Here is a 23,636-nt window from a genome sequence, read left to right as displayed (position 1 = left end):
TTGCATCAATTTCTAAATCAACTAAGGATAAGACTCACTCAGTGTGCCTGCTGCTCTGTTAGGCTGTGTGGATGCATGTCAGTATAATCATATTCAATATAATTTGGCTTTTATGACAGAAGAATACAAGAAAACCTTTAAAAACAGATTTCACCAAAGTCAATTACATAAAAATGTGTAATGTAATGATTGCATAAATATTCACCCCCTTTAAAATGACTGTGCAGTGAATGTGACTCAAGTGATTGTGGTATAAAGACACCTGTGTCTGGAAGGTCCAGTCACTGGTTAATCAGTATCCATGGCTACCATTACACCATGGAGACAAAAGAACACTCCAAGCAACTCAGAGAAAGGTTTATTGAAAAGTAAAGTCAAGGGGTGGATAAAAAACAATTCCAAGAAACTGAACATCCCCCAGAGTTCAGTTGTAGCCATCATGAAAAATGAAGGAATATGGCACATGTGTAAATCTGCCTAGATCAGACAGTCATCACAAACTGAGTGAGCGTGCAAGAAGGAGACTAGTGAGAGAGGCCGCCAAGACACCTATGACTACTCTGAAGGAGTTCCAAGCCTCAGCAGCTGAGACGGAAGAGACTCTGCAGACAACAACTGTTGGTCAGGTTCTTCACCAGTCAAAGCAAAGAGAAAGCTACTGTTGAAGGAAACTCAGATTCAGTCTGGACTAGAGTTCACCAGAAGGCATGTGGGAGACTCCATGGTCAAGTGGAAGAAAGTTCTTTGGTCTGGTGAAACTGAAACAGTGTTTTTCAGCCATCCGACAAAATGCCAAACACTGCACATCACCACAAAAATCCCCACTGTGGAGAACGGTGGTGGCAGCATCATGCTGTGGGGATGCTTCTCAGCAGCTAGCTCCAGAAGGCTTGCAAAGGTAGAAGGTAGAATGAATGCGGAAAATCCTGGAGGATAATCTGATTCAGTCTGCAAGAGAACTACAGATGGGAGAAGATTTTTTTTCCAACAAGACAATGACCTGAAACATTCAGAGAAAGCTACACAGAAATGGTTTAAAGACTGCTATTGAGGCAATCAGGAAAGGCAGAGTTGAAGACCCAAAATATGCCAGCTTTATTGCAAGACTGGATGCACCTGCAAGATTCATGAATTTTTGAATATGTTAAGGCCCTAAAATGCTCATCCACAATGGCAAATTACAAAAGTAATTCTATCAGTTACAGTTAGGTCCTCAAACTGAGGCCAGTGCTCAGACCATAACAAGATATAAAAATGAAAAAGTGCACAAAGGGTGTAATTGAAAAGTGGTGCAGTTTGTGCTTGATTAAAGTTGAGTGTGAAATATTTTAAAATAGCATAAAATTACACAGCAGGGTAAACAATATCTACTCAAGTCAGAAACTGCAATAAACAGACAAATATGTGAAAAACATTTATTAATAATGGCATTAAAAGACATCGGACATGGCTTGCCACCACATCACAACAACACACAATTGTAAATGTAACATTGTCGACATATACAACAGTGCTAAGCAGAGAAACAGGAAGTCTACAGAGAGTAAAGTGCAGGCTAAGCTGTCCATGTTTAACAGTTAGGACATATTGCACATAGAGACACAGAAGTGGTGTTACTGGTCAAAGTTAAAGGGCATTAAAGTTGTGTTAAATCTGCTGATTCAATAGAAAAGCTGGGTGGATTCAGGATGTCACTGAGTCGTATCCAACATGAGTGCAGAGGCTGGAAGTAAAAAAGGCACAAAACAACACAAAAAATAAGGAGTTATCCACATAAACTTGACCTATTCTGTCAATGCCAGGATCTTAACCGATGAACAACCCATGAATACGTGCTGCATAATGAGATGACAGATCAGAGATTTGCTTTTGAGCTTATTTTCTTCCTCCCAAACATTTCCATGTCCTGACTCCTCCTCTCACTGTATTTATTCCTTTTTTTTATGTAACTAACTCTACCCATCCGGTATGTGGGCATAAGCAGCTTAAAACAAACCCCTTCAAAAATCTTGGTCACTTGTGCAACCAGTCAATTAGTCCTTGTTCAAAGTAATATCTAATATGAGACCCCCATTGTACATGAGCCAAAGCCATGTGATTATTGAGCAGCAGAGCCATTAAAAGTACAAAGTTGAGCAACTTCTGGCTGAAAATTGGTCCTTTAAATACATAAACAGAGTCCAGGCTTGGATTAATTATTTAAAATGAGAACTCTTTCAGTCCAATCATTTTTAATCGACTTTCTGTCTTTGAAGCTGAACAGGTATTTAGAGTTTCTTAGTCTGTTGTTTCCAGTGATGGTAAAGAAAGGTCTATGGTAAACTATCTGTGTTACCCATGATTAATGAAATTAAAAAGAAATGACAAAATAAAGCCGCTCAGTGTGTGAAGAATAATACGCAAGAAGCTCTGACATTCTATACAAACATTTAAGATGGACTGAAACAAAGGAGGTTGTTTCATGTCCACTGCAGCCACCGCCCATGGGAATATTTTCACAAAGATTTTTCCACAAGAAAGGATTGTGTCTGCATGAGTACAGAGGAGGATAAAGGACGAGGATTTTTTTTTTCATTTAAGAAAAAATGCTTTTTTGCAAATTCCAAGATTAAAGTGAGAATCATCAGAAAAAATGTCAGATATATGAGATTAAAGCCAGATTTATGAGATTATGACAACATTCGTGAAACAATGGGCCCAATCTATAAGATTTAAGTTTAACTTATGAGACTAAAGTCCAAATTTTAGAAAAAGGAAGTCAGATTTATGAGAAAAAAAATCTAATTGTTTTAGATCTTATTTATTGTATATAAAAAAGAGAGAAAACATATCAAATTTATGAATTAAAGTCAGATTGTTAAACTCCAGATCTAATAAAAAAAACTGAGTTCTGAGAAAAACAAGTGAGTTTTGTGATAATTTTGTCATATTTTTAAGAAAAGGGTCTGAATATTGAAGAAGAAAGGTCAAATCAATGAATCAGACGGAAGAAATTTAAATCTGATTAACGAGAAAAAAAGGCCCAATTTATGAGAAAAAATGGGTCGGATTCATAAATCAAAGTCAGATTGATTAGATTCAAGTCAGATTGCTGTAAAAATTGGTCCAATATATGATATTAAAGTCAGATTTAAGAGAATAATATCAGACTCTTAGGATACAGTCAGATTTTTTTTCAATTAGACAGAATCTTCTATGAAAAAGTCTGGATATTTATGAGATTTAAATCAGAATATTGAGATTTACAAATTCTGACCTTAATCTCATCTTTCTGACTTTAATCTTAGAAAAAAAAGAGTCTGATTAAAAAAAGATCAGTAATCCCAATCCTCTTCTGTACATGAAATAACTTGAACACATAAAAAAGAGCCTTAGGCCCACCCTGTATAAGAAAAAGGCAGAAACTCTTTGGTGCACACAAAGTAACTATCAGCTAACTATCTTGTTAATAAAGTCCTTTATGTGAGCATGAAAAACTGTAAACCTTTTAAACCTGCTGTCCTGATTCCTTCATTTTTAAGGTCAGCTGCATTGAAGCAGATGATTGGTCCACCACAAACAATCACAATGAAGTAAAGTGGATCAAGGTGTCAAAACAAACAAAATTATTCCTCTGCAGATAAAATTTCCACAATGAAAAAAAGCTACATTATCTTGTCTTTGCCATAGGACATTAATATCAGACACCTACTATAGAATCACTGTAAACTAGAGATTCATGATTATCAGGAAGGTAGAGAAATAATTGCCAGATTTCCTACATTTGTACAGACTAAAAGGATGAACACTCAAATGTCATAAAAGCATTTGTGGTTCAAACTTTGAGGAAAATAGCGGCCATGTGAATACAGCGAAAGTCAGACTGCTGCTTTTTAGAGGTAGCTCGGTGATGTGTGAGAAGCCAGAAACCAGATCTAACACAGATCCACATTAATTTAAGGCACTTCAATATTTTTATTCAGTGAAGCATTTAAAAATATAGCTAGATGTGGGTCATTAGGGTAATTTTCAATGTGTTACAGTTGAGATTTTAAGGCTTTAGAGGTGCTGTCGGTCAAACTAGAGATAATTTTCCAGATTTAAGAGCAGTATAAAAAGACTGTGTCTGATTGGTGACCGTGTTTGTGGGGACTTCTGAGCGTTAAAGCACTCGTGTTTTCTATTTACATGCAGGTTCAGAGGACACATGCCTGCAGTGTGAGCCTCCCTGACTCCTTATGTAACCCCTCGATTCAGACTCAAGAAGCAGCGCTGCCAAAAGCCAGCAGAGGGTGAACTCATGTTACGCTGGAGTTAAGCCGACTACAAGAGGAAGGAACAATTCAGCTGGGGTCATGTTACATTTTCCAGTATGATTATTATATGATATTAGTCTCAGTTTACAACTCTGTACCCACTACCACGCAGCATTCCTGTTTAAGAGCTCTCTGCATTTATCAGAAATGCTTTCTACGCAGTAAGGCTGTTTGTCATCAAAACAGAAAGCTTAGAGTGAGATTTGGTCGACTGTTTTCTATCTTTGCACCTATGTTTGCTACCCACTGGGTGTCGCTCCTGTGCTCTGCAAGCAGGAGTCAATACCCGCATGGCTGCTCCTCTGACAGGCTGGTCGCTTCTTCTCCCACTGGCAGATGGCGTCCGTATACTCGACGATGACCTTGTCCATCCAGGTGAGCGGCTGAGGGAACAGCACGGCCCCCTCAAAGAAGCCCAGGTGGCCGCCATGTTGGGTCAGCACGAATATCACGTTAGACATCTTTTCTATGGATAGAAAGGAAAGATGTTTGGACTTGTGTTTATGACTGAGGAGTATTGTCTGAAAAAGTTATGCCTGTAGAATATCTAGTGCTGGCTAATTTTTCCTTCAAAATCAAAATAGTGGAGGAAAAAGTTTGAAATTTTGAATTACTTTTAAATCTCATGTTCAACTACCCTTTGAACGACTCAAATATTATCTGTAAAAATAAGGAAACATCTCCTCCGACAATCAAAATATAGTTTACAGCGTTTGTTTGGTTTATCAAGGGGATGCTTAAGGCCATATTTAGTATACACCTGCTATTTCTCTGTGCCTTGTTGTAAATATACTTGCTTTAACATTTCACGTGTTTCTCCAGGGAGCTCAGGCTGTGTGGGATGTAAACTCTAAACATGGAGACACTTGAGGAGGTTACTAACATGTTATTTTTTGATCAGAACTATCATTATAGCAACATTAGATCAGCTCAGACTGATGACCAGTGGTCAGAACGCACCGCTCCTATGTTATTTTCCTCTGCTGATGCTCCTGGTGTAATGGTTTGAATAGTGACTGTGTTAACTGGTGACTTTCAGCCAACTACCTCTGTAAATGTTGCCTTTACTCAGCTGATAAAACAGAGTCTTTGCAAATGTATCTTTGTAGTCAATAAAAATCTAAAATAATATTCACAGCCACAGGAGCACGTGGCTGAAGTCACGAGTTTGCATGGTCACTGGTTGGACTGGCACAGGAATCTTATTCCCATTATTTTCAAAAGTTCAAACATCGACTTTTAAAACTGAATTTATTTATCCTGGCTAGTTGAACAGATATTTTTGTCTTTGTGCAGAGACAATGACACATTGTTTAGAAGAGGGGATCTCACACTTTTCTTCCTGTGACCCCCAAAACAGAGGTTCCAGAGACCAGGAAACCCCACTTTACCTGAAGGTGGTTGAACATAGCCATGTGCATTTAAGAACTGTCATGTGTAGACAAGGATGCCTATAAGGGGGGATAAAGGTGAGAGCTTTCTAGGGCCAAGCAAAATCATTGTCCAGTGTAAAGTTATTCAGTGATAACCATATTTTGTTTTTACCTGAATAATAACCATTCTTATCAAAGAAACAAATGATTTTTTAATATGTGCCAAATTATATATAGCCTTAATAAAAATGTAAATCCCCTTTCTAAGATAGAGAATAAAAATGGGTTAAAAAAAGGTAAAATGGGTTTAAAAAATGGTAAAAATGGGCAAATATGTAGTAAAATAGGATTTGAAAAGTAGTAGAAATGGGTTACATGTGGCAAAAGTAAAATAAAAGATGCAAAAAATGTCAAAGATGGGGAAAAATGGTAAAATGGTTTAACAGTGACAATATTGGCTGACGAGTGGGTTTAAATGTGGGGAAATGGGACTAAAAAGTGGTAAAAAATAATTTGAACTGGCAAAAATGGTTTGAATGAGGCAAAAAAATTGGCAGAAACTGGCAGAAATGGGTTAAACTGGCAAAAACTGGGCATAACAACTAGTTAAATGTGGATAAATTGAGCAAAAATGGATGTAAAAAGAGGAAAAAAGAGGTTACAAGTGGCATTGATGGGTAAACAGAGGTAACAATAGGTAGAAAGTGGAAAGAATTAGTTTAGAAGTTGCAAAAACTGGCAGAAAAAAAGGTGGAAAGGGTTTAAAAGTGACAAAAATGCCTTAAAGTGGAAGAAATGGGCAGAAAAGGCTGTGAAGTTCGATTAAAACGTGTCAGGAACTGGTTTCAAGTAGCACAAATTTGTGGAAAAAAGTGACAAAGACAGGTTAAATGTGGTACTATTGTTGAAAAGTAGCAAAAATTGACAAAAAGAGGGAAAAAAGGACATCAATTGCACACCTTGATGAAAAGTGGCAAGTTAATCTCACCAAGTTACCATGTATTTATTTTACATTTATTAGAACTATTCTTAACCCATATATTTTCATTAAAATGGGTAAAATATACAGTTTAAAATCATTTAAGAAATTTACATTTTTTGTTTTGATGCTTTTGATGCTAGAGCAGTTAGTAGTTGTCTGTATCTGATCATTGCAAACAAAGCAGTAGTTTATGAGAAAAGCTACAGTGGCTACTAGTAGCAGGCAGCTGTATTACTGTTTATACAGAGCGTTTGTTTAGGGTTTGGGCTTGAACTGATTAAAAAATGCTAATAATGACTTTAACCAATCTTAATGCTGGTGCTGATGACCAAGGGATTCAGATTTAACTGTTAGGCTGGCTATTTGTGCACATTTCTACTAAAATCAAATCCATTTTATCAGATTTTATTATAAATACCTTGATATTGGATGCCTTAAAGCAGTACTAACCAACTTAGAGGCTTATCAACACTTCATATACACATACAAACAAAAATGTCTCTAATAAAACAATAATTTCAGCCCCTTTTACATGATTTTCACCAATACTAAAAAACAAAATGATTTTTGCAGTGTGTATTGGTACACTTGTATATTAAGGAATCTGCAGCAAGACAAATATCCACTCTTCCGTTTGCTGATAAAATTAAGATTTTAACAGCATGTGACCTGATAGTATACAGGGCTGTAATTAATTATTTATATTTAATTTACCACTGCACTAAACATGTGGATGAACTTTCTTTTCTTATCTAGAAAAGCAATGCAATGCAGAGGTGTAACAAATCATGGAAGGACACGTGGCGACTAAAAATCCATCAAGAAGTGAAAACAGTTCCTGTTTCCAAGTTCCCTATTTCTGTGACTTTACACTGAAATAAGCCTGGGATTTTTACAACTAAAAAGCATCACCAATGTTGCCAAAAAGTCTAGGTTTAAGTGGTTCAAAAATGCCCAAATAGTTTGGAAACAACGCCTTATTTATGCATTTTTATCATCAAGGCACAGAGATAAAATCATCACATTTGTCCATAAAATGACTCCCATCTAATGTAAAAAAAATGATAAAACTGTGAAAAATAGATTGTATTGTTTGACCCCCCAAAAAATCAATTAAAAAAAAACTTAAGTCAGCACACTGATTGCCAGGCACAAAACACAGAGAACATGACCCCCCTAGCAGAGACAAACTCATCCATAATGGAGTCAAACAACAAAACCAACACAACCATGCTTGAAAAGTTCAGTGCATTAGTTAAAGTTTTTCCTCATAAATCCTAAGTAACAAGGAAATATGTTTATATTAAGATTATTTGGGGACTTCCCATCTCCTAAAAGTAAAGGTCAGGTTTAGGATTTCACTTGTCATGGTTTTAGTCATTACACACTGATTTACTCGCACAAGGACCTGAACATGTGACCTACTGAGACGAGAGCAGGCAGCGGGCCGAGGCCAAACACTCGCTCTAACACACTGCTCTATATATATAATCCAACAGCAGAGGCGTATCACATGGCCCTGAAAAATTCAACAAGAGTGTCTGTGCTGGGCGAGCAGAAAGCTTCGACAAGACTTTTTCAACACTTAAGACTCCGGCTCGGGTGTCGAGCTCTGAGGAAGGACAGCGGGTTCGTTTTCTCCTCTCTGGTCTGATTTGAACCAATGTGAGGACGATGTTTCCCTGCTGAGGTCATTGTTCTCTAGGAAACTCTCAATATTCATAACAGAGAACACATGAGACGTTATGGCAACAGTTTAGTGGAGCGTCATCGCTTTACCGCATGATTAGACATGAAGAGGAGCAGACAGGCATACTTCCTCGTTAATGTTTTAACAAGCTGTAAAAGATTGTGTTTGGTGATACATGCATGTTTACTTATGTTCCTGCCAAATGTTTAACCTATTTTCTAATAAGTTCACATCCTCTGGATCCTGAAGATGTTTTACCTAAACACAGGTTGATACGTTCCAGCGAAAATAAATAGTCATATGAATCATTTAACTTTAGATTATGTGTTAGAAGTCATGTAAATAGCTCCCATAAAGTGCATGAGGCGAGTGGATTTAGTACTCTTCAAAACCCGTAATTGTTTATTAAATGCTCAATCTGGGCAAAAATTAAGAGGAAAGGTTCAAACAGTATGGCCAAATCCTAATTTCCAACCTGAAGCCTAAGCCTCACTGACTTGAATAATGTCTATTCTGAAGTACTTCGGATGTCACAAAGATTTAGAAAATGTACACCATATCATACAAGATGTCACAATAAATACTGAAACTAAAAAAATAAATAAAATAAATATTAAACAACCAAACAAATAAAATTAACAAAATAAATAAAAAGACAATAATTAAAAAATAAAGATGAAATATTTTTTTAATAAATTTAAAAAATAGAAAATGATAAACAATAAAAATTAAATAAAAATAGAAATTAAAATCAAACAATAAGAATTAAGTAAGGAAAATAAAATTAGAAAATTATGAAAAATAAAACAAAAATTAACAAAAAAAAAAGTGATCAAAAATAAATCAGTATGTAATATGTAAATAAAAAAATAAATTTTGTGATATGTATCAAAAATAAAATAAAATAATTTTAATATTGAAATTAAATAATAAATAAAAGTAAAATAATATAAAAGAATGAAAAAAATACATAAGTAATTTAATTTTTAAAAATATATACGCATATATAACTAAATTATCAAAAATAAAAAAATTTAAACAACAGAATTTAAAAATAATCATTTAAAAAATGAATAAATACAATAAATTAAAAAAGGGTGTCTTTATTTGTGTCTTACGTGAAATTTTTTAATAATATGTTTAATTTTATAAGCCTTTCCTGTTATTCATTTGCAAATCTCTGAAGACATATTTTGATATTTTGAAGTGGGTTTTTATGAGTTACCTGATAATTGATGCTTAGCACATTAGCCGCTGGAGATGCTAGTCAGCGTGGCCACTTCAAGGAGGCACTGGAAGCATGGAAGCTAGGCTAGCAAGCCATGCAGAGATGGCCAATCACTCCATGTTATTTGGATAATTTAAAGAAAATATAACAAGGAAAAATTTGGGGTAGTAGCACTCTTACATCCTGCTACATCACCATGTTTATCAATGATTCTGAGAAAGTGCCACAGGAAAGTCTGATGAAATGCAGACTCACAGAAGGAGCAGAATGGGTATGTGAGGAAATAGAGAGGACTCGACAGGAAACTGACAGGGTTTTTTTTTTTGTTACTATGAAGAAAATGTAAATGAAAAGACAACAATAATCTTTGTTTGCTGCAAAATGGTTCATACATTTCTAACAGCTTAATTCTTACCTGGATGATACAGTTTTTGATCCCTGCCAATAATCACAGGAGGAAAAAATGCCAATTACTACTGTTTTATGGACACAAACCTGCAAGGGTGCGTGGAATAGCCAGAAGAGACTGATGAACCAGCGGATCGTCTGAGGAGTTAACCAGGAGGAGAGGAACAGTGACCTGGAGGAGAAAGAGCAGATCATTTATGAAGTTCTTTCTTTTTTTCTGTTAAGGAAAACTTTGATAAATGAAATGTGAAGTAGATGACAGGATGGAGCGATTGTTCAATACCTCTGTTTGAAAAAATTAACTGTGGGAGCAGTTCATTCATTTAATACTATTATTAAGTTTCTACTTCTGATTTGTGGTCTGTCTTTCTGTTTTATTTATATCAATGCATGTGCCAAATCTTTCAAAATGCTCTTTCAAGCATTAAAAATTCATGTCTTGGCTATTAATGAATAGGCAATCTCAAATGCATCACCTGCAATTAGTGTTAAAGTGTTTACTTTACTTCATCACTGCTCTAGAAGTCAGGGTCATGTGTGGTGAGTCATTCGTTTTGGCATCACATAAGGGAGAGCTCTTACCATTTTCAAAACAGCTAATTTTGTATGAAACTTGATGTGCTTAACTTACGGAACAACAAAATACAGAATAGAAACTAGGAGTGAGTTTCAGAGGCTATTTTAGGTCAAATATGATTTGTATCGCATTGTTTATATTCAGGATAAACAGGGTTATTGCTGTCCTTATTAGGCCCCCTTTAGCAGCTAGGTCTAGGACCCCCCCCCCTTAAAATGTGATATTTTAGAATCTAAACTTTTTTTCTCTGAGAGCTACATAACAGGATTCTGCGTTTAAGGATGACAGTTTGTGGTTTTTTTAAGGTTGTAGAGGTGTTGAGGGTGCCAGGCAACCAACAGAAAAGTTTATACAAACACTGCTAAAAAAAAAAAAAAACAGCTATACTTCCTCTAAAACCACAAAAAAGCCCTGAGAGTTGAACAACATATGGTGTGTAAGACACTGAGTAATGAAGATGGTTGGTGAGTCATTTTTGAGTTTTTGACAAGGCCAGGCTTTGAATTTTCCTTCTAGTCTTTGCCAAGAAAACCTCCTTTTTGCAGGATGCTGCAGCGGTTTAATAGAAATAGTAAATATATTTAAGTAGTAGAATTATTAGACTTATATTATTGGGCAATAAAATAATTTAAAGCAGGAAAGTTTATTGTGAAAACCTGCCAAATAGGTGTTCATATAAAACTGTAATCTAAGCATAGTTCTGCTTTCTTACACTTAAAAATTCATCACTTACTTTGTGGATGTGATGGACGCAGCTCTCACTCTCGTAGTACTCCTTCAAGGAAGTGTATCCATGAAATTTTCTGCAGAGCAAATAGTACAATAAGATCAGGGACTAGGACAAGATTCAGGGCATTTACTAGTTAATTCTAGTCAAACTTCACCTCATGATGCTGTCATCGATCTGCATCAGAGATGTGGCTGCATAAAGACGGCCCAGGTCTGCATCTCCGATGTTGCTGGAGTTCAGTCCTAGCAAACTGTTCCTGTTCAGGAGAACATTTAAGTTATTATTACGACAAACAAGGACAGGGACATCTAGACTTAAATCCTGTCTGCCAGTGTCACAGACTTTAACATTAGCAACTCTTAATCCTTTTTTTTCTACACTATCTTAAACTAAGAGCTAGCTAGGTTGTTCCGGGATGCCAAAGTTCATGGTTCAGCTCTCCTGAGGTGTGCTGAGACTAATTAAACAAAAAAAAACAACAGGAGGTTCCCATTTGACAACCCGGGAGAAGGGCTGTCTTTTTTGCTACCCACTAGTCTGCATGCAGGGTTTCTCCTGCATATCAAATCATGAGGCTGCTGCCCACAGCTCTCAAAGCTCTGATGTCAGGAAAACTGTTATTTTCTGACAAGCACTGCACTAAAAATCCAAACCTATCTCGCCCTATGTGAAAAGGTAATTGCCCCCTGAACCTAATAACTGGTTGTGCCACCCTTGGCAGCAATAACTGAAATCAAGCGTTTGCGATATCTGGTGATAGTCTTTTTCATCGCTGTGGAGGAATTTTTGCCCACTCTTCTTCACAGAGTTGTTTTAACTCAGCCATATTGGAGGGTTTTCCAGCATGAACTGCCCATTTAAGGTCACACCACAGCATCTCAATTGGATTTAAGCCCAGACTTTGGCTTGTCCACTCCAAAACCTTAATTTTGTTTATTTTGAACCATTCAGAGGTGGAGTTGCTGGTATGTTTTGGGTCGTTGTCCTGCTGCATAACCCAAGAGTGCTTGAGCTTGAGGTCATGAATTGATGGCCAGACGTTGGCCTTCAGGACTTTCTTGCAGACGGCAGAATTCATTGTTCAATCAATCACAGCAAGTGGTCCAGGTCCTGAAGCAGCAAAGCAGCCCTAGACCATCACACAGCCACCACCATGTCTGACTGTTGGCACGATGTTCTTTTTATCAGATGCTGTTATTTTCACTCCAGATGTAACGGGCCACACACCTTCCAGAAAGTTCAACTTCTGTCTCATCAGTCTACAAAATATTTCTCCAAAAGTCTTGGGGATCATCAGGATGTTTCTTGGCAAATGTTGGACGAGGCTTTGTGTTCTTTTTGTCAGCAGAGGTTTTGGCCTTGGAACTCCATGGATGCCATTTTTGCCCAGTGTCTTTCTTATGGTTGAGTCATGAATTCTGACCTTAACTGAGCCCAGTGAGGCCTGCAGGTCTTTGAATGTGGTTCTGGGCTTTTTTTGTGACCTCCTGGATAAGTCGTCATTGCACTCTTGGAGTAATTTTGGTTGGCCGATCATTCCTAGGAAGGTTCACCACTGTTCCCAGTTTTCTCCATTTGTGGATAATGGCTCTGACCATGAATTGCTGGAGTTCCAAAGCCTTGGAAATGGCTTTGTAACCTTTTCCAGACTGATAGATTTCAATCACTTTGTTTCTCATTTGTTCTTAAATTTCTTTGGATGTGGCATGATGTGTTTCTTTCTGAGATCTTGTAGCCTACTTCACAAATATGCAAAAAAATCAGGAATCAGAAAGGGGGCAAATACTTTTCACAGCATTGTATATGTGTTTCTGCCACATAAAACAGAGATGTTTCCAAATGCCAGTGTCAGAAAATGCCTTAGCTGAGAAATAAAAATCAAACATCACACATAAAACACTTCTGTGTCTGCTCATTTTTAATCTGCTGTTGTGTTTCTCTACCTGTGAGACAGGATGAGCTTCTTCATGTTGTCTGCCAACACAAAGTTGTATAATCTCCGACACTGATCCCACTGAAGGAATGTTTCCTGGGCTCTGTGGACACACAAATACACAATTCAAGCACGAAAGACTTTTGGAAAGCAGCAGACATCTTCACTGACCAAAGTAAAGTTTTACTGGACATATTTTGTCTACTCTGAGGTTGCCAGAATTGGATATATTAACTAACGTCATGATAACAATCTAACTGGAAAGTTTATACAAAAGTCTTAAAACCTAGGTTGTGATTCCCCGTCCTAAAGTATGCATCTAAAGCAGTACAGTCTCCTGGTTTAATGACTTGTTTGTCCTTCATTTCACCAACCTGAGGGCGCTGTATCCTTGACACACGCTGACACAGCAGAGCACTCGGTCCTGGTTGGATCGGTTCTCACCGAGGAACTTACAGACGATGTTCCCCCCCAGACTGAAGCCCACTACCACCAGCATTGTCTGTGGAAAGGCTCGTTTGATGTATCCCACCATGGCTGCATACTCCCAAGTACATCCTGATCAAAAGAGAGGCAATAAACAAGTTTTACAGCCAAGACAAAGAAAAGACAACAAAGTAAGGCATCCTGAAAAGGGTGCAGGATGTTATGGGGGAAACAAACCCTGACCGGAAAATGTTTGTTTTCCCCATAATATCCCACTCACTCTCTGGGATAAAAGCTTGCACCCATAGGTGACATTTTTCTACCGTAGGTAAACATGCGAGGTGAGGTGAGCTCCATGTTGGGCAGGGCTCCCAGGTGGTTGAGGACGGCACAGCGGTAACCGTGTCGCTGGGAGTAATCCACAAAGGTCCGGATGTAGTTCTTCTCACTGTGGTTACCGATCCCAGGACAGATTACCATGGTGATATCATCTGGTAACACAGAAACACAACAGGAGTCATGTGTTGGCATAAAAAGGAATCTCATGAGTCTGTGTGGAGGTTGAGTTAATTAGTTGCAGAGTTTTGTCTCTACTGAGACTTCATTAGTTCTTCTCGTGTTTAGTATAGTTAGTTTGAGTCTCTATGATCCCAAAAAAGCAGCTATAAACTTAAGAGTAGGAAAAAATATACAAAAACATTCTAATAAAAGGAGTCAGGAATGTGAACTTCCAACTGAACTTAACCAGTTTCATATTTAAGACTTATCTATTTATGTATAAAATGCCTGTTTTGCATTATCCTGGTCTTAAACATACAACTTCAGAGCGAGGTGATGATAAACAAAAATAGATAACCTATGAAAAATAAAGCATAATTTAAGCAAGGTTAAAATATTTCCTTCTAGCTCAGGTTTCTCTCATTTCTCCTGATCACTGCTGAGATGTTTCTGCACCTTGACTGGAGTCCACCTGTGGTAAATTAAACTAGTTGGACATGATTTGGAAAGGCACACCTCTCTATAGAAGAGCTCACAGCTGACAATGCACACAAGAGTAAAAATCAAGCCATGAGGTCAAAGGAACTGCCTGCAGAGCTCAGAGACAGGGATGCCTCCATAGATCTCAAATGTAAGGAGTCTGGCACAATCAGGACTCTTCCAAATGCTGGTGGCCAAACTGAGAAATCAGAGGAGAAGGGCCTTTGTGAGAGAGGTGACCAAGAACCTGATGGTCACTCTGACTGAGCTCCAGAGATCCTATGTGGAGATGGGACAAAGTTCAAGAAGGACAACCATTACTGCAGCCCTCAAATGATCTGGGCTTTATGGCAGAGTGGCTAGACGGAAGCGTCTCCTCAGTGCAAAACACATGAAAGCCCACTTAGAGTTTGGAAAAACTATCAGACTGAGACAAGATTCTCTGGTCTGATAAAACCAAGATTGAACTTTCTGTCTGGAGGAAACCAAGTGCCGCTCATCACCTTTTTAATACCATCCCAACAGTGAAGCATGGTGGTGGCAGCATCATGCTGTTAGGGTGCTTCTCAGCAGCAGGGACTGTGAGACTGACCAGAGTTGAGGGAAAGCTGTATGGAGCAAAGTACAGATATCCACAATATAAACCTGTCCAACAGCGCTCAGGAGTTCAAACTGGGCCGAAGGTTCACCTTTCAACATGGCAATGACCCTAAGACCACAGCCAATACAACACAGGAAACTCTGTGAATGACCCAGCCCGAGCCCTGACTTGAACCCTATCAAACACCTCTGGAGAGACCATCCAACCTGACTGAACCCGCAATCCAGGTTTGCAAAGCTTGTTGTGTCATATTCAAAAAGATTCATGACAGTAATGGCTGCTAAAGGTGCTTCAACTAAGTACTGGGTAAAGATTCTAAATGTGATATTTCAGTTTTTTGTTTTCAATAATTTTGAATTTTTTAAAATTCTCTTCTCACTTTGTCATGATGGGGTTCTGAGCATAGATTACTAAGAGACAAAAAATGTATTTTAAACAAGGAACAGGTCTGAATGCATAGTATTAAATGCAAAAAAATCAGAAGTGAGTTGTATTCATCTAAATTAGTGAGTACATCTCAAGTTAAGACACTAAACAACTGACCTTTATCAAATTTTTTACAAGTAATCCAGGTCTTATTGCTTTTTGTAGCTAAAAATAAGATGTTAATCTGGATTTGTTGGGTGAATGCCTTAAAATAAGAGCAATGGCATTTTTTAACAGACTAATACACTTGGAATTTAATATTTTTTCTCCTTACCTCCTGTGCTGTGTTCTCCGAGTGCTTCAAAGACGTCAAAGCTCGCTGTGGCTCCGTCATGCATCGGGAGGAGCTTTCGGACCCCGCAGGGAGTCGGGGTGTTGACGCGTCCCATCTTGCCGTACAGAGCCGTCTGGAGGTGACCGCTCTTACCCCACAGCAAGGGAGGAATGTATCTGAAGAGAAGGTGACCTCTGCATTAGGTTACAGCTGAAAACTCTGCCTCTCTATGATGTCTGGGCACCGTCTGCGCAAAGATCTTCAAACACAAATACCACACCAACTACAGGAGGGCAGACAGGGGGAGACAAATCTGTTTCTTCTTTAACTATTGCTGGATTTAAAACCTGAGCTAGAGAAGAATGGATAAAATATTTAGACCACCAAGTCATGTAACTCTAGACTCCTTTTTAAAGCATAATTTATCAGCTACAAAGGTGTGTTTTAACTGAGAAAGAACTTTAAAGCTTGTTCGTAGGATTAACTCTATAAGAAGTTTGTGTAAAAATACAGACAGCATTGGTTTGTCAGCAAAGACACAGTAGCAGCAACAGCATGAACTAGATGTAAAAAAAAAATTAAATGCTTCTTTTTCTATATAACCTGCTACAGAGCATACAACAGAGAAAATATGCCCTAACAGAAAGTACAAATTATAGTCTGTTTAAATGTCTTTAGGAGCAGAAGACATACAGTTAAACAAAAGTACTTTGTGGCTCAAGCCAAAGAAAATCTGATTAACTTCCTCAATTAGAGTCGATTCTAGGAAATGGTTGGACTTAATCCCTCTGATATGCTGAGATTTCTGAGACTCATTTGGCTGTAACACTTGTTAATGGTTTGTCCAACCCAAACACAATTAAATGACCTGCAATGTTGATTGCAATCATACTTCATCTGTTCTCAAGTGTTGTACACACAGACGAGGACAGAATTATTAGCCACAATTTCCCAAGTGCTATTGAACAGAGCAGGATATTTTAACACAGCTTTCCAAACATCCTAGTTTTATTTAGGATGCTTACATTATTTTACTTTGCACATAGAAACAAATTTATTTCACAAAAACTACCAGGGTCTTAATGATGCTAATAGTCAGTTATGTCTCCTTTTTCCTGGATAACATCCTGCAGTCTCAGACACATCTCCTGATGAATCCCAGCCCATTCTTCTTTGGTCAATCTCTCAAGCTCCTCCACATTTGATGCTCTTCTGGCTTGGACCTTAGTCTTCAGATCACTCCAATGGGAGTGCACGGGGACAACATTCTCCACACAGAAAGGTGCTGACTGGGAAGCAAACAAGGGACCTTCTTGCTGTGAGGCAACAGAGCGAACCCCTGCACCGCCGTGCAGCCCAGGTCAGTTCCAAAGGAGGCAAATAATTTAGATCCTGGTAGTAATTAGGATGTTTGGAAAAGCTGTATCAAAAATTCTTTGCCCTGCTTAACAGCACATTTTATTAAAAATCATGTCATCTATGTTTGAGGGCTGTCAAAGTATTGGTTTATTCGTCTATTATCTGCTTACTTCCCATCCCTAGAAACCAATCAGTTCTGTCCCTCTGTGGGGAGCAGGGTTTTAAAATTGTCACATCACACTTTAGCTGTTTGATGAAGATGCTTTGCATGTCAAATCGTTAGTCCTTTGCATTTAATTAAACTGCAAAAAGTGACTCAAGTGCTCCAGTCTCTTCTTTGGATTTGTCAGCATGAAGGTGCTCATTGAATCATCTTTAAAACATTAAAAGCCTTTATGACGAACATTTTGTTTGTTGTCTTTACTCCTTTTGTTCCACCAACTTTGCTATTCTTCTGAACATCGGTTCTCAGCTGGTGGGCCAGGATTCAAAAGTCGGTTGCAGAGCTGTTTTTAGTCTAAGTGTAAAGGTGTCCATGATGTGGAGAAGATCTAAGCAGAAAGATACACTTAATTTCACTCTGTTTTTCCATGATAATGAGTATATTTTTGGGTGTTTGTTGAAGATCTAAACTTGTTTAACTACTTTTCTTGGGTAAACAAAGCTTTTTTCTTATTTCAATATGTAAAATTTCAAGAAAGCAACCAAAACTCGCACCTTACCATGCAGAAAGAATAAATATAATGTATTCATGCATGTCAGATTAGTGTTTCTATAATGTCCCCCCCCATACGCCTAAGAACCCAAGAGAGAAGAAAAAGGTTAGGAACCAATGATTTAAGAGATGGTCCATCAGAGTTGGAAAGTTGAATGCTAATTAATGTCTTACTTCTGTACCCACAGATTTTAGAGGAAATAAGGACAGAGCTGGCATACGTCCATTTTTTCATCAGATTCACGTTAAAAGAAGAACTACAATCTCAAGTTGTATTAATCATGTTTGCACACTGACTCTGAAACTTTTCGTCTGCATTTTTCACAATCGTCCAACTAGTTTCAAGGGTAGTTTGACTATTCAGAGCAGCAGCAGCAACTTCCCTTCCCCTCACCACATCAGAACTTCAAATTGAACTCTATTCTGCGGATTTCAACCATGCAAACAATAGATAAAGGCCAGATTTTTCCTGCATAACAAGAGAGACTGAAAAAATGTGCTCGCTCTCTCTCTAAATTGGCAGAGCACCGTGATGCATGAGCTTTTGCAAATATTCTAAATATGTGAAAGGCTCTGGCAAGAATGAATGGACCCAGTGCTCTTCTATATTCAAATACAAGAAACAAACACACTGGATCATCCACACCGCTTGTCTGTGCATAAAATTTTGCTCCTGTCTGCAAATTCTTGCATTAATTGTTGGATTACAGATCTGAAAAATACATCCCAAAAATGGACTGTGTGTGCAAAGGCCTTGAATTTGAAAACGTAGCATCAAAACCTTTAACTTCACTGAGATTCAGCCTCTCTTAATGTCATCGGGTTACTTTGTTTTACTTTTATCATGTGTAATACCAGCTGTAGAGGAAAGAGAAGAAAATCATGTGAGAGATGTCCAAACTCCTTGTAGTATGGTGGTACCAGTTTGCCTCTAACTTGCATTGCAGGAGTTAGAGTTACAGTCAGTTTGTTTCTATTTGCAATAAGAGAAAGTCACATTATGGTGTTAGTCTGAAGATTTAAAATGCATCATACTAGATCAAGTTTCTCAAACTTGGACTACCCCTCCTAAAAAGGAGCTCAGAGTGTCCCACTCTGATACCAACCTACAAGCTTCTGAGGTCAGAAGAAAATAAAACTGTTTGTTGAATAAGGCTAAATAATGCAGCTAAAACAACAATAATAGTCTACCTTCAGGATTTTTCACCCTGGGCAACCTCTTACACTTTTAAGGCAGACTTGATCCTTCTTCAGCCAAGTTAATAGTAGTTAAATTTACATTTTTCTTCCATGTAAACTTTCTTTTATTTAATTTCACAGCATTCTTTAAAACCATGGAAGTTAACTCATGTCATGTGGTCTGAGTCATTCTCCAGCGGGCATGTGTTTGTGGTTGTTTGATAAACTGCAGCAGCTGCCAGATCAACTAACACTCACTCTTTGGTCAGCAGTGGGCAGGACTTGAACAGGTAGCGGCTGAGCGGTGTGTCCTGATAGGTGATATCTGGCGGTGCCGTGGGACTCTTCAGGTTCAGACAGCGGACGATGATGTAGAGGACAGTCGCCACCGCTGCTAACTTCACTCCGTCAAACATGGCGGGCAGCTCAGGGCCGAAGGTGTGCATGTCAGCATCCTCGAGGGTGGTCATTTTGGACACCGGAGAGGAGCTGAGAAGAGGAAAGTACTTTACTTACATGACTTATTCAGAGCCTGCAGGATGTTGTTGTTGTTGTTGTTTAGATAGCTCTGTGGCTCTGAGATTGATAAATACTTTTAGAAATAGAATTAAACCAACTTACACAAGGCCAGTCTATCAGTTTGACCATGGTGACCGTAGCCTTTTAGTTGATATTAGGTCATTATTTTATCAATGTGCTGTTAATTTCTAGAATATTCTCCAATAAAGTCAACATAAAACAGTACATAAATCATTTAGCCTAATAAAGTAGTCAAGTAAAATAAAATCATGCTCTATGAACAGCATTTCCTTCCTACTATTTTAAGATATTCTGGAAAAAATACAAAAATATTGGCTACTGGTACAAATTCTACCTTAAAGCATGCTTCAATGCAACAATTACACCACTTTGTATGACAGTATAAAGCAGAAGAGTTGCACTAAAATGAATAAACATTTTTACCCACCTTGTTGCCTGACTGTGAAGAAAATCCAGTGGTTGTTGTGGTCCCTCCTTTGTGAACCTACAGTCTGATGATGTTCACTCAGTGCTGAAAACAGGTAAGGATATTTGTTAAAACTAATAGCCTCAGGTGAAGGTAAACAAAGAGAGAGGGAGGAGGTTAAACAGTAAATAAGATGTTTTTCTCCATTCTAGAAAAAGTACTTCAGCTCCAGTTGATTTGCAGGGGAGACTGGGGTCTGATGTAACAAGACTTTTATCGCAAACCTACATGTTGGAGAGATGATCATCATGTTGCACGTGTTCCTCATAATATGCAAAGTTAGAGCAACCTTTGACCTCCAGAATCTAATCAGATACCCTCAAGTCCAAGTATTTTATGTAAAAATTAACGTTAATGCATTCTTGAAACATTGTGCTCTGAGGATTAGAGGTCGCAGCAATCCTGACCACCACAGACCCAGAAATTCTCTAATCACTGCAGTTACTAACCGGTTTGCCAAAGTGTGTTTGCTGTTTCCCTCCAACATTTCTCATTTTCAGTCTACTGTGGTCGTCCCTCTATGACTCATCATTAAGACAGGAATATTGTAGCCAAAGTTTGACAAACTTTTCCACTGACTCACAGTTCCACCTCATAGTACTGACTTATTCGCTCTTCTTTAACATGACCATTTGGTTTGTTTACACCCTTGACTTTGTTTACATCAAAAATCCAGAGGTGGAAAACATATCTGACTATCTAACTCAAGTAAAAGCACAGAGACTCTGGCTAAGATTTACTTCAGTAAAAGTAAAAGAACTGTTTTATAAATCTCCTTAAGTAAAAGTATTTAATCTACAGCAAAATATGATATTTCTTGATTATTTGCCAAAAACAAGAAGAAAACATTACCTGAACAGGTTGTTCAGGTAATGTTACATCTCCTTAAACTCATTAAGTTTAAAAGTGTCTATGTTGGTCCACACTACGGTTAGCTAAACTTTTAAAGTGTTCAATATCGTACAATATGACAGAGCTGCAGTAACTCCTGAATATCTGTGATAAGGTGGCTCTCCTCTGGCATGAACACATCAGAGAGACGACCTTATAGCACGGCAATGCACAAAGATGAAAAATATGCTTAAGAGTACTTAAAGTCACAGGTGGGAACTCTGCCTGTGACTCGGTGGATAACTCCTATCATGGCACCACCATGTCTCACAACAAAAACAACAACAAGCTAACACAAAAAAAATATATATGCTAAAGAACCCCAGCTGGGACAAGGGCTGCAGATTAGCCAGGATAAAAATCTTGTATACATTGCATCAATTGCACTGTAATTGAATTCAACAATGTTGAATAAATAAACTGATAAATAAATAAAATAAATAAATCACTGTGCAACAGACAACATGCAAAATCACTCTGAGGGGCATGATGGTAAACTCACAAATCACAGTAGGCGGAGCTTAGATCATTTGATTCTCTACAGAGTTGAACTATCCCTGGTGGATCAACACTGTCAAATAACTCCAAAACTAAAGATTATTTCACTCAGAATTGACTTAAAATGACACTTTTGGAGTTAAAATCAACACTTAAATGTTTGACGCTGAGATATAAACACTCCAGATTTAGTTGTTTATAGATGGGATGTGGAATCATTCTCTCTATGTGCTTCTGTGAAGGTAACTGAGGTGGAAAAAAATACAAGAGTATTACAAGTAAAAGTACAATTACTCTGGTTTAAACTTACTTTACTACAAGCAAAAAAAAAGAATAAGTACCCTCCATGAAAACTGCTCAGTTACAGTAACAGAAGTAAATGTAATTAGTTACTTTCAACCCCTGCAAAAATCAAACAAGCTGGACTTTGGGTTTCAGATGTGTTCTTGATTGTCATTCACCATGACATCCATCAGCAGATGAAACAGCAGAATTTCTAAGCTGAGAGGTCAAAGCCCTACAACTGTGATAGTGCTGAAAATAGATATTTCTGGATAGATAAAGATCTTGCATTCACAAGCAAGGGATGAACATGCAGCATAATGACCTTGACCTCTGGCCTACTACCTCCAAAATCTGTTCAGTCCACCCTTGATTCAGGGTGGACAAAGTTTGATAAAATTCCTTGAGATATTGCAAAAATGGCCTGGATATAATAGATTTGGAGACAAATGACTAAGACATATAATGCCTCTGGCCTTAACTATCACTGGCATGGAGGCTTAAAAAGACACAGAAGCTGAATAATTCATTCGATTGAGTCCTCACATGAGCATGGTGATTGGATAATTACATGCAAACTAATCCTGGTTAGTTGGTTGATTCAGACCTGATAATTAAATCAAATACAACAGGCTTTGACAAAAAAATAAACAGTATATAAAAAATTTCACATTCAATATTTTATTAAAATTTTAATTAGATAAAGGTCCAAACTGTAGCTATAAAATCATTTTATGTCGGCACAAATGATTACGGCGCAAAAGCACACTAATGCACTCCATAAAGGAAAACTAACAGACAAGAATCTAATGTGTCTTTAAAAAGTGTTAAAACTTTCCAGCGGTTTCTGTTCAGTTGTTATTTGTCGCTTCTTTAATTCAGACAAATGCCGTATTAGACATTCCATATATTATAATAATAAAATGGCATTATTAACAGACAGCTGTGAATCTAATATACTGGGTGGGTCTACATATTTTAAAGTCGTTCAGGTAGTCTAAATAAGGAACTGAAAACTTTCTAACTTTCCCCACAACCTCTGTTTGTAATGTTTGAACTCTGAGAAACAAACACAGAACACTTAAAACTGAAAAAGTGTAAAAACAGACTAGAACAAAGAGCTAGCTGTGTTCCTGTTAGCTTAAATATGAGTCACAAGAGTCCTTAGTCACAGTTTCTCTCTTTTGTTTGACACTTCAGGTAAAAATGTTCTTAAAGTGGGTCGAGGTGACGCTGAGCGCTTTAACACTCACTTAAAAACCTCAAAAACAACCCTGAAAGTAGAAAAATGCGCTTAAAAGAACACCGAAAACATTTCCAGTCTTACCATTATGCTTTTGTAGTGGTCTGTCCGGGTTCTGGTCGGAGTCATCCGGAGTTTAGCTCCGTTTCCCGAAACCGTTTCTGTTTACAACCGGAGCTAACTGACCAGCAGAGCTCAGGGTGCGTTCAAGGACTCCCTCAGAGCTCCGAATTCTTACGACTCAAGTTTGAAGTATTAAAAAGCAGGCTACAATCGTCAACTAACTTTACACTGAATACAGCTCAAGCTACAGTGGCACTGAAGTTCAACTGCATATGCATTTCATAGATTTAATTAATTTAAAATAGATTAGATTAAACGAAATCATTTATTCAGTCACAACAAAAATCCCAAACATTTCACTCTGTATATACTGAAAAGTGACTTAAAAGGCATAGACAGAAGCAAACTGCGTTTAAAAGCCTATCCTACATTCTCATCAACTTAAGCTACCAACTTCCAGAAATGCAAAGGAAAAAATC

The 23,636-nt window shown here is 37.8% G+C and overlaps 1 protein-coding gene across 3 annotated transcripts; it reads right to left on the bottom strand.

Moving 5' to 3' along the window:
- Positions 1-1,401: 1,401 nt before the first annotated feature.
- abhd2b (abhydrolase domain containing 2, acylglycerol lipase b) lies at positions 1,402-23,299 on the bottom strand. Of its 3 annotated transcripts, none has more exons than XM_041795413.1 (12): positions 23,179-23,299; positions 20,142-20,225; positions 19,433-19,663; positions 15,922-16,097; positions 13,966-14,133; positions 13,591-13,774; positions 13,227-13,319; positions 11,438-11,539; positions 11,287-11,356; positions 10,064-10,148; positions 4,526-4,761; positions 1,402-1,723 (listed from the first exon to the last, which is right to left on the bottom strand). In XM_041795413.1, the coding sequence occupies exons 3-11, from the start codon at positions 19,642-19,644 to the stop codon at positions 4,535-4,537; spliced, it is 1,317 nt and encodes a 438-aa protein (XP_041651347.1). In that variant the 5' UTR covers positions 19,645-19,663; positions 20,142-20,225; positions 23,179-23,299; the 3' UTR covers positions 1,402-1,723; positions 4,526-4,534. The 3 variants fall into 3 exon arrangements, with proteins under 3 accessions (XP_041651347.1, XP_041651346.1, XP_041651348.1); XM_041795412.1 differs by having other exon boundaries at positions 4,543-4,761; XM_041795414.1 differs by having other exon boundaries at positions 4,582-4,761.
- Between the last annotated feature and the right edge of the window lie 337 nt (positions 23,300-23,636).

Source organism: Cheilinus undulatus, linkage group 9 (genome assembly GCF_018320785.1).
Source record: "Cheilinus undulatus linkage group 9, ASM1832078v1, whole genome shotgun sequence".
Classification (NCBI taxonomy): Eukaryota; Metazoa; Chordata; class Actinopteri; order Labriformes; family Labridae; genus Cheilinus; species Cheilinus undulatus.
Note: the sequence above shows the minus strand (reverse complement) of the source record. Positions and strands in the feature narration are given on the sequence as shown.